At 42.9% G+C, this 12,252-nt stretch overlaps 1 protein-coding gene across 5 annotated transcripts in view; it reads left to right on the forward strand.

Moving 5' to 3' along the window:
- The window catches only part of LOC121277364 (coronin-2A-like), a 176,308-nt gene that overhangs the window by 115,660 nt on the left and 48,396 nt on the right, over nt 1-12,252 (forward strand). For all 5 annotated transcript variants that reach the window (XR_005942865.1, XM_041186742.1, XM_041186744.1 and 2 more), the window contains 2 exons: nt 3,545-3,745; nt 8,573-8,689. Coding sequence is in view for 4 of the 5 variants with exons in the window: in XM_041186742.1 (XP_041042676.1) it covers nt 3,545-3,745; nt 8,573-8,689 (318 nt within the window). In the remaining variant the exon portion in view is untranslated. The remainder of the gene's footprint in view (nt 1-3,544; nt 3,746-8,572; nt 8,690-12,252) is intronic.

A 12,252-nucleotide genomic window follows, 5' to 3' on the forward strand; every position in this document is an offset into this window, starting at 1 on the left:
CCACTTTATATTGTTGTAAAGTGTAACTTCATTGTTGGTTATTCAAGCCCGACCGTCTGCCATAGAACCGTAGACTAATACAGCACGGAAGGAGGCCATTTGGCCCACTGTGCCTATGCTAGCTCTTTGAAATAGCTATCCAATTCATCTCGCTCTCCCTGCTCTTTCCTCAAACCCCTGCAAATTTTACCTTTTTGAGTTTGTATCTGGTTCCTTTGTGAAAGTTAGTATCAAATCTGTTTCCAGCATCCTTTCAGGCAATTGTACTCTGGTAAATTGACATTGGCAGTGGTATGCCGCTAAATTAAGAAAGGAAAAAGTACAGGGGAAAAAACCGGGGAGTGGCGCTAACTAGATTGTTTCTCAGAAGCAGAGACTCAGTGGGACTAAAGGACTTTCTCTGCGTAGTATAGAATACTACAATTTCAGCTCCAAGCCAACAAACCTTGCCCCAAAGCAGCAGAGCCTACCCTTCCTCCAAGTGTGACCAGAATGAGATTTGGAAGAATTGTCAAGCCTCCAGACCGTCTAAATTTATAAAGTCAGAGACTTTGAGGGAGAGAGAAGGGGTAGCACATAAAGAAAGCTTGTACTGTAAATACGTAGGGTGAAGACTTGGGGGGAGGTGTAGTATAAGGGTGTTCAGCATAGCAAGGGTTAATGTGGAACTGGAGAATAGTACTGCCCACAGTATGATGTAGAGCGATATATGACAGCAGACAGATTTGTATGGAGAGACTGGAATAGAAGTCAGCATGATGTTAACTCCTAGTCTGGGCTATGTTTTGTGCATATGTAAATAGTTGTGTGTTAGCAATAAACACTACTGTTCAACCTTACAAGTCTCTGAACCTCTTCGCGAGATAAACTGAACAAACCCTTACAGCACTCTAATGTACTATTCTATGAACCAGCATTTATTGAGCTCCTCATTACACCTTGAGGATGCCCCAAAGTGCTTGACAACTGTGTGAAGAATATAAGAATTTGGAGCAGGAGAAGGCCATTTCTCGAGCCTATCCTGCTATTCAGTACAATCATGGCTGACCTTCTACCTAAACTCCACTTGCCCGCATGCTCCCCATATCCTTTAATTCCCTGAGAGTCCAAAAATCTACCAATCTCTGTCTTGAATATATACAATGACTGAGCTTCCACAACCCTCTGGGGTAGAGAATTACAAAGATTCACAAGTCCCGGATGGAAGAAAGCTCTCCTAAATGGCGGACCCCTTATTCTGAGAGTCTGCCTCTTAGTTCTGGACTCCCCAGTCAGGGGAGTCATCCTCCCAGCATCTACCACATCAAGCTTTTGAAGGATTTTATACGATTTGATGAAATCTCTGTCACTTATTTTAAATATCTCAGAGCAATGCAGAGATGACATGACATTAGCTTCTATGTGGGTAACAGCTTTTATTCACAATGCTTTAAAAATGTCTACTCCATGCTTCAGCTCTGGTTTTGTTTACTTTTCTGAGTTCACAACCAGGTTGAACTAATCAATCTCAATGAGCATCGATAGTAAACAGACTGTGTTATGATCTCAGCTGATGTTATAAGTCAGATCCCAGGGTGGAACCTGGCTTGATAGATCCTAACTTTTTTATTTTTTGTTTAGAAATTTGAAGGGCGGCTACTGATAAGTGTCATATGAGTCAGCTGATGAACTTTTAACAAAAGAATAAAACATTTAGTAAACAAGAAAAGATGAACTATATTACAATTCTCAGTCCACAACTATACCTTTACAGATACATACAGATTCATAAGGATAACACACGCTACAAAAGCTTTCTTATACTCTCATATTCACAGTAAGTACACAGTCCATGTAAACCACTAGGAGACCTGTGGTCAGGCACACCACACTCTGAAACCAAGTGACCGATGCAACCCCAAACAGATGCTATGGTTCCCTCGTCAACTTCCCCCAGATGCTTGTCACACTACGAGCCAATCGGTCTCACTGAACTCCAACTTTTCACGTGAGGGTTTCCAATCTACACTTTCAAAGAACTTGCTTTGGAATCTTCCCTCAAACAATGCTTTCTCTTGGTTGCCTTCTACAAGGATCCACCTCCAGGGTTTCGAACTCTTCTTCCGATGCTCCTTTCCCCTGGATCGCCATGTGCATTCAGGCTTTGCCTTCCAAGCACACACACTCAGATACCCGGCCGTGCCAACAGAACACCACTTCACATGCCCATAGTAAGGCATCACCAACCTTTGGCTGTCTCCTCAAATCTTCTGGTTTCTTGCAAGTCTATTTTGCTCTAATTCTGCATCCTGCAGCTTTCTCCCTTTAAGCTTGGAGCCTTCACTTAACAGGACCTTTTCCAGATTCCTGTTTTTTCCTTTGACTAGAAGCTCTTCTTGGGACCCCTTCTTTCTGTCTCACCCCTTGGCTTTGGGACTTTTTGTTTTTTTGGGAAATCTGCTCTCTGTAGTTCCCTCTGCTGTGTCCCAACTTCTCCTGGTTTCAAGTGAACTAAAAAACTGCTGCTCTGTTTCCCCTGGTGTCTGTGGGCTCCCTCCTCTAGGCAACAGACCAATTTTTCTGCCTGAAGAGTCAATAAAACCTCATTAGAAATGCAGGTATGCACAAACTCTCAGACTTGTAGGCAACTTTTAAAATGAAACTAAAACTTAAGTTCCCCCTTTCTTAACACCAATACAGAAACACAAATTAAACTTAAACTTAAAAGCTAAAGCTCATTCCTAACATCCACAAATACAAATAAATTACTTAAACTACCTTTAGTTCCTAACAACTGACATAATCAAACACGGTACAATTGAACCATTGAACACTACAATCACCTCTCATTCTTCTAAGCTCCAAGGTGCTTCAGAAGTACTTCATTGGCTTTGGGATGTGCTGAGGATGTGAAAGGTGCTAAATGAATTAAATATACCATTACAGTAAGACTTTCAGTCTCAAACCAATGGACTACTTTTTTTGTGCACAGAAAGTCTCCAAAAACAATTGAATGAACAACCACATAATTTGTTTTGGAAACATTAGCTGAAGGCGCAATTGAAGGACAGCTAGGAGGACACCATGAGAATTCCTTGCCATGGAATCTTGTGTGCTCACCAGATGACTTTGGTTTAATGTCTCACCTAATAGATAGCACCTTTTGACAGTACATGGCTCCTTCACTGAACTGTTGGCCCTAATCTGCAGCCGGGCTTCAATTCTCAATGTTCTGACATGGGCCAGAGTGCTATCAACTGAGCCAGGCTGGCTCTTAGATTAAGGCTATACTCAATCCAATTTGAAAATGACCAAATATGGAAATGCCATTAGCTTTTTGGTTTAGTAATAGAACAGTAAATCAGTAATCCAATGTGATTTTGGAATGTGCTGTCTGAAAGGGTGACTATCCTCAAACCCCCTTATTTGTCTCACTGTCATGTCTCATTGATAATGTTCCCAAGAAGAGTCCTGCGACACTTTGACGACATTGTAGCTGCTATATAAACGTGAGTTGTCGCAGTTATTCCGTTTTTGTGACACGAGTTTACTTTTGTCCTCCCAGATGTCATGGCGGCCTCTATATCGCAGCTCAAAGTTCCGTCACGTGTATGGCAAGCCCGCCACAAAGGAGAATTGCTATGATGGGATCCCCATCACCAAGAGCGTTCAAGACAACTATTTCTGTTCTGTCAATCCAAAGTTCATCGCTGTTGTGACTGAGTGCGCAGGAGGTGGGGCTTTCTACGTCATACCCATTGGCCAGGTATGAACTTCGACCTTTTGACCTGAAAATGAAAGGCAAGCTTACGGTTGATTAATCGCTGATTGTTTTAACACTCCAGTTCCAGTAAGCATTGCTGTTTCTCTCACTTGCCATCCTGTCTCTCCACTATTTTCTTAAGTGATCACTTTTCTACATTAGATGAACTCTGTATTCGCAAAAAGAAAATATGGTCAGTAGCCCATAAAGTCGAGGGGAAGACACCACTGTTCGGCTTTCTACAGCTTCTTTTGTAATGTTATATCAATGTTGAATCTAGGGCAGAGAAACAGGTCATTCAGCCCGACTGGTCCATGCCAGTGTCCACACAAGCTCCCTCTCACTCCACCTCTCTCACCTCATCAACATATCCTTTTATCCATCTATTTCTTTCTCCCTCATATATTTATCCAGCTTCCCCTTAAATGAATCTGTACTGTTTGCCTCAATTACTCCCTGTGGTAGCAAGTTCCACGTTATCAGCACTCTGGGTAAACAAGTATTTTCTGAATTTCCTTTTGGATTTATTAGGTTTTTTCATTCATTTGGCTGGGGAAGCAGTTATAGTTGCACCTCAAGGTTAACAATCCATTCAATGGCTTCAGCTGATGCAGTGTGATTGATTGTGATGCCACCAGGAATGGATCTCTCGGGCAGGAGTTCAGTAAAGTGGCCAATGGTCTGACTTGGATGGCCGCAGTCACAATTTGAGCTGCTTCTCGTGTACCAAGCTCCAAGTTCCACTTGTGGAGAAAGAGGCAGCATCTGCCCTGACCCACACTCAAGTGGCTGAGAGTTTTCCAAATTTTCCTCAGAAGTTTGAAACCTGGGACTTCAATCGGATCATCTACCAGATTGCAGTTGGTGATGTTTGCGGTCAACTGGGAGTTGAGCCATCGAGAGTTGAGGCTGTTAGCAGTTTGTACAGGTGTGGAGTGTCTACCAGTAGGGACTACGGGATACCAGACAAGTCCGTGGGGGTTTTTACTGAGGTCCAGTGGGAGTGCTTCATTAGCTGTCGGTGGTGTCCTTTGAGGAGGAGATTTTCCTTGCGGACGTCAATATGTGCTTCCTGTACCACTTAAGCTGTGTTGGTCTCAATAAGATTTATTTGTGTAATAAAAGCAAAATATTGCAGATACTGGAAATCTGAAATAAAAACAGAAAATGCTGGAAAAACTCCGCAGGTCTAGCAACATCTATGGAGAGAGAAACAGAGTTAACATTTCAAGTCCGTATGAATCTTCCTGCGGACTTGAAAGATTTATTAGTGGCTATCTTTGTACTTAGGAGGTCTTGTAGCGCAATGGGTGGCGTCCCTGCCTCTGAGCCAGAAACTCCGGGTTCAAGTCTCACCTCAGGACTTGATGGCTGAGGAAGGTGTGTTCATAATTTGGCCAAACAGGCCAAATTGATATCCTGCAAGTTTTTCCAACACACACCAATGACAGGCGGTAAGAGTGGGAGAGATTCCTGGTCAGCCACGTAATGGAAAGGAAGTTTGGAGCCTCTATTATCACTATCCATTGCTCCAGACTGCATCATGCTTGGAAAAGTATATGTTGCCACAGCAGCTTGGAATCCCTGATGAACTGTAACACACCATTGCCATCTTCTAGTTATGGCCTTTCGTTTTGGTCTCCTCAAACATCTTCTCCACCTCTACCCTATAAAGCCTTCTCATTATTTTAAAGATGTGTAACAGGTCAGCCCTCCACTTTCTCTTTCCTTGTCTCTAATCCTTCCGAGTTGCCACTTTAGTGAGATTAATAATCAGCATGACTGCAACTACTGCTGATGTACGTCAATCTGGATTTGTCTTCCACAGTCTAGAGCTAAAGGTATCAGTTGAAACTTTGACAGGCAGCCATACATCTTGTGTCATAAGTGGAGGAGATGAGGGAGTGAAATAGGTCTTTGAAGGTAGTGTGAATGGACTCAAAGCCGGATTTCCGCATAATCCGATTTTTAGCGGAAAAATAAATTGGATGTGCAATTTGTCCACAAAGGATTGAAGATTTCGTTCTGCAGCAAAATTTTGACAATCACCTCACTGATGTCCAAGTGGCAATACTGAAACAACACAGGAGTGGTGAGGCGAGAAAAGCAGCATAGATACCTTTAAGGGAAGCTAGATAAGCAAGAAAGGAATAGAATAATATGCTGGTGGGTGAGATGAAGAAGGGTGGGGGGAGGTTTGTGTGGGGAATAAACACCAGCAAGCCCAGTTGGGTCAAGTGGCCCTTTCTATGCTGTAACTTCTATATAACACACACACCTGACTGCGATAGAGAAACCTCTTGCAGGTTAAATTTGCAATGGGGTTATAAACACCGGGCTGGGGAAATAATGAGCAGCGTCTGACAGTGTGTTAGAGGCAGATTTCCAGCCTGGCTCCCAAAAGAGAATTGAATAGTTATCTAAAGAGCAAAAAATTGTTTGGCGATGGGGAAAAAGTGGGAGAGTTGCTCTTGCAGAGAGTGGCAGACATGATGGACTGAATGACCTCCTTCTGTTCTGTAGCCATTCAATTTTTCTATAATTCTTTATTATGTTGGGTTGTCTTAAAAGTCTTAATGATTTTTTTTCTCTTTCTTTTATAGTAATAAGGAGACTATTCTTATTTTGTATTCCAGTACGAAGATATCAAAGCATTCTTTTCATGATTTAATTAGTTTAAAAAAAATTACATTGTTAGATTTAAAATAAAGGGCTCAATTTCTATGTTTAAAATAAGAATTAATGGGGAAATGTGCAAATGCTGTACCCAACACACTGCAAGTAGCATTGAGGAAATGGAAATCATTAATTAGGAGATGACTGATTTGAATTGAAACCTTTGTTTTCATTCCACGTTCTGTTTCATATCATGCTTTTATTTTAATGGCTTGACATCTGAGTCTTAACTGAGGGCTGAATCTCTAGATTTTCTGCGGACAATTAATTGCAACCTTCTGGTCACTCACAAGAAATTGGTCCTGATGGTATTTCTGCAGATATGGAGATAGACACTGGGCGCCCACAGGATAGAGTGAATCGGAGAATGGATCTTAACAACTCATTAAGTTCTGACGGAAAAGCAAAATACTGCAGATGCTGGAAATCTGAAATAAAAACAGAAAATGCTGGAAAAACTCAGGGTCAGGCAGCATCTGTGTGGAGTGATGAGAGGGGGAAGAGGTGAACATTTTGGAGGAGTCTCCCCAGAGTCTCTTCCCTCCCTCCCTCTGCTCAACCCCCACCATGCCCAGCAACAACCCATGTAGCTAAATCACATAGCTCACCAGCCCACCTCCTTGAGGGCAATTAGGCATAGGCAATAAAAAATGCTAGCCTAGCCAGCGACATCCACATCCTGTGAAATAATTAACTAATAACTTAATTAAACTGTCGTGCATGGCATGGGTCTCCCCCCGTTACAGGTAAAATTCCATTGGTAGCAGAATGAAGCCCTTAAGTGTCTATGAATTGGCACTCAAGGGCTTCAATAGGCCCAAGGGCAGACAGGCTGTCCAACATCCCCCCCACACCCATAAAAGGTCAGGGGTGAGCAGGTAGGCAGCGGGAAGGCCACCTATTGAATTTTATGCACTCACCCCTCCCACCAACACCAACCTTCAAACCTGCTGGCGGGGGAGATAAAATCCAGCCGATTAACCTTGTTCCTATCTCCACAGGTGCTGCCTGACCTGCTGAGTATTTCCAGCACTTTGTTTCTATTTCTTAAATTCTGACATGCTCTTCAGCGCACAAAGACCTGCTCAGCCTCTTGAGTGGAAACTCTGCCTCTGCAGGTTAGAGTCACCGATGGAATTCGAGTACAATCAGCAAAGGAAGGGATAAGAGGAGCTTCCCTCAATATCAAGGCAGCGCTCGGCTGAGTATGACGTGATGGAGCGTGAGCAAAATCCGAGTCAGTGTGGGTCAAAGGCAATAACTTCCAGTGGCTTTTAGTGGTAACATTCCTGTTTCTGAGTCACAAAGTCATGTGTTCAAGTGTCACTGCAGTAACATTAGCACTACATTTTAGCTGACAGTCCCTGTGCATTACTGAGAGAGTGTCACACTGCCGGCAGTGCCGCCCTTTGGATGAGACACAAAACTAAGGCCGCGTTCTCCCCCCCCCTCCCCAACTTAGGTAGACATGAGAGGCAGCATTATTTCAAAGTGGAGCAGGGGAGTTCTCCTGGGTGTCCTGAACAATACTTATCCCTCAAACAATACCTCCAAAAAATGATGGTCTGATCATTACATTGCGGTACACAAATTGGCTGCTCTGTGACAACAGTGACCACACTTCAGTGATGCATTGGCTGTAAAGCACTTTGGGATGTCCTGAGGTTGTGAAAGACACTATGCAAATGCAAGTCTTTCGTTCTACCTTAGTCTGATATTATGTTATACTTTAGAAACTTGTTTCCTTTGTTAATGTCCCAGTGCAGCTCATGAGCCTGATGTAAACATCAGAAATAGAAGCAAATTGCCTAATTACTGTGTAATTTTTTGGCATCAATGGGAAGAGAACCTTATAATCTGGATTAGAGAGAACCTTCCATTGACTCTATATTAAACTGTTTGTTTTAATAAAAGCATTTTAGCCTGTCATTATTGGAGGTTGTGGGCAAGTTATTACATGAAATCCTACTGCTGAATGCCCTGAAGCTTCCCTTAATGTTTTATAATCAATTTATTTCTGCCTTTTTATCCATCTTTCCAGGTAATGACACATGGTAACCTTGTTGGGGTGGTTTGAATTGACCATTTATTGTCCCCCTCTACTTTGCAGGGTTTTGAATGGCAAATATTTTAACCTAGATATTCTGTTAATAGACAGGAAAAATAGATCCGCTTCAGCCAAAAGTCTGTGGTCACAGAGGAAATGTGCTGGACATCAAATGGAGTCCATTTGACGACTACATCATTGCTTCTAGCTCTGAAGATAGCACAGTAAGCCGCCATTTTCTCAAAATTCCATCTATTTCTGCCTGCCAGGGAAAGGTAACCAATACAATTGACAGTGGGACCATTCTTGATTTTGTTTTACTTGGACTTCCAGGAGGCTCTTTAACAAGGTTCCACATGAAAGTCTTACTAAAGCGAAACCCACATTTAGAACGTGAGACGTTACATGCATTGACAGGAGTGTAGAGAAAAGCAACAAGAAGTATGAAGAGGATTGAGGAAAGATTGGAGCAGCATAAACCTTACAGACTGTAAAGGAGATGTTAAGGGGCAATGTTATTGAGAGGACGTCATCTGTCTCTACACCAGCCCAGCTCATCTGCTACTAAAGCTCTCGTCCATGCTTTAGTTACCTCTAGACTTGACTATTCCAATGCTCCCCAGCCTACTCCAACTTATCTAAAATTCTGCTGCCTGAATCCATCTAGGCATCAAGTCCATCACCTCAGTTCTATACTGGCTCTTGTTCTGGCAATTCCTCGATTTTAAAATTCTCAACCTTGTTTTTAAACCCCTTTATAGCCTCGCCCTTCTCTGTCTCTATAACCTGATCCAGCCTTACAGCCTTGGGAAAATCATGTTTGATGAATCTGATGAAGTTTCTTTGAGGTTTAAGTAGCAGGGTAGGTACAGGGGAAGTAGTGGATCTAGTGTATTTGTATTTCTAAAAAGCATTTGATCAGCTGCCACATAAGTGGCTTTTTCATGAAATTGGAGACCTCGGGCAGTGTCATATGCTTCCCCCCCCACCCCCCTCAGTGAGTTTGGTGACATTTAATTGAGCGGGAGGGTGCTGGCCACCTTCTCACCTCCACCTTGATTAAGTTCATGGTGGGAGGCCAGAGGATGGCCTCCCACCCGAATGCCAATTGAGACCCTTAAGGGACAATCAATTTTTTTTATTTATTCATGGGATGTGGGCATTGCTGGCTAGGCCAGGATTTATTGCCCATCCCTAGTTGCCCCAAAGGGCATTTTTAAAAGTCAACCACATGCCTGTGGGCCTGGAGTCACATGGAGACCAGGTAAGGATGGCAGCTTTCCTTCCTTAAAAGACATTGGTGAACCAGATGGGTCTTTATGACAATCAGCAATGGTTTTGTGGCCACCTTCAGACTTTTAAGTCCAATTTATTTTAAATTGAATTCAAATTTCACCATATGCTGTGGTGGGATTCAAACCCGGGTCCCCAGAGCATTACCCTGGATTTCTGTTTTAGTGGTAGCCTGTAATTAGTATGGCACCACAAGGGTCAGTGCTTGAGCCTCAGCTATTTTTACTTGATGATTTAAATGAGGAGTCCAATGTACAATATTGAACTTTGCTGACAGAACAAAGCTAAATGGGAAAGTAAACTGTGAGGAGGACACAAAGAGGCTGTGAAGGGAAATAGGTAAGTGAGTAAGTAAGGATGTGGCAGTAATATGAAGTTATCCACTTCAGTAGGAAAAATGGAAAAGCACAATATATTTTAAAAGACAATGGAAAGAGGGATGTTGGGGTTCGGAGGGAGTTGGGTGTCCTTGTGCATGAATCACAAAGTTAACATGCAGGTACAGCAACCAATTAGGAAAGCAAATAATATGTTAGCCTTTATTTCACATGGATTGAAGTGTATGAGTAAAGAAGTCTTACTACAACTACAATGGACCCTGATGAGACCGCACCTGGAGTACCGTGTACAGTTTGGTCTCCTTACCTAAGGAAGGACATACTTGCTCTAGAGCAGGGGTGGGGAGCCTTTCTCTTATCAGGCCATTCACACATAGACAAAATCAATCACAGGCCATACATGCATAAAATTCAACCTAAGTTAGTGAATACAGAAATGTTCAACTCACCCGCTGTCTTAATGCGATGGCTGAATTTGAATATTATGTTGTTAAATATTATTATAGTAATTTAGCTGACGCTTTTATCCAAAGCAAATTCGTAATGATGATGATAAATGATATTTTGAAGGAGCTATTGTCATAGGTCGATATTTTTTAGAAATTTAGCTGCGGGCTGGATAAAATTGAGCAATGGATCGGATCCAGCCCACGGGCTGTAGGTTCCCCATCCCTGCCCTAAGGGAGTGCAATGAAGGTTTCATTAGACTGGTTTCTGGGATGAGGGGATTGTCCTTTGAGGAGAGATCGAGTAGATTGAGCCTACATTCTCTGGAGACAAAGCTTCCCTGGAGTTTAGAAGAATGAGAGATAATCTAATTGAAATATAAACTTCTCAAAAGTTTTGATAGGGTAGATCTGGGAGGATGTTTCTTCTGGGGAGTGTGGAACTATGGTTTTTTTTTTATTCGTTCATGGGATGCAGGCGTCGCTGGCTAGGTCAGCATTTATTACCCATCCCTGATTGCCCTTGTTCAGAGGGCATTTGAGAGTCAGCCACATTGCTGTGGATCTGGAATCACATGTAGGCCAGACCAGGTAAAGATGGCAGATTTCCTTCCCTAAAGGACATTAGTGAACCAGATGGGTTTTTACAAAAGTCAGCAATGGTTTTGTGGTCACCATCAGACTTTTATTTCCAGGCTTTTTATTGAATTCAATTTTCACTGTCTGCCCTGGTAGGAATCAAATCTGGGTCCCCAGAGCATTCCCCTGGGTCTCTGGAATACTGGTCCAGTGACATTGCCACCACCTCCCCTGTAGTCTGAGTAAGCAGTCAGCCATTTCTGACTGAGATGAGATATCTTTTCATTTATCATGTTGCGAATCTTTGAAGTTCTCCACCCCAAAGAACAGTGGGTGCTCAGTTGTTCAAGATGCTCCAACCAGAGATTAATAGGTTATTGGACAGTAAGGGAATTGAGAGATATGGGAATTAGATGGACAAGTGAGATTGAGGTGGAAGATCAGCCATTTTATTGAATGGCAGAACAAGTTCAAATGGCTGAATGGCCTCCTCCTGCTCCTACATCTTATGTTCTTCTGTTGTAATCTTCTGAGATCTGTGTTCCTCCAATTTTGGCCTCTTGCACATCTTCAATTTTCATTTCTCCATCATCAACTATTTGTCAAAGCCCCAGTTGGCCTCCTTGAATTGGCCTTAATTAAGCCACTAGCTGAGCTGTGTGGTTCTCCACTGTGTGTAAGCAGTAAGCCCTCCCGTCCTACCTCCACAAAAATAACCTGCAGGTGGGATGGAGCCGGGAAACCGGCAGGCTGGCTGACATGGCTATTTTTGGCTCCCGCTTCCCTCAGACCCAGGGCCCAGCTGGACCTGAAAACCCTGTTCATGTGTGTCTGCCATCTCCACTGTTCTGTTGATGACCCCCGAAGTCTGCTACTAACCTATTCACCATTTAATAAGTTGTCGCGTTTTGTATCATCTGCAAACTTTGAAATTCTAGTCCTTCATATCCACAGCCTTACCAAAGTCCAGGTCATTTATACATCACAAGGAAAGCAATGGTCCTAATGTCCACTCCGGGGAACAACTAGTCGCAGTGATGGTGACCATTTTGTAAAAATCTGCATCACTTATGCCCTTTAGGGAAGGAATCTGCTATCCTTATCCGGTCTGGCCTACATGTGATCCCAGGC

This window comes from Carcharodon carcharias, chromosome 4 (genome assembly GCF_017639515.1).
Source record: "Carcharodon carcharias isolate sCarCar2 chromosome 4, sCarCar2.pri, whole genome shotgun sequence".
Classification (NCBI taxonomy): Eukaryota; Metazoa; Chordata; class Chondrichthyes; order Lamniformes; family Lamnidae; genus Carcharodon; species Carcharodon carcharias.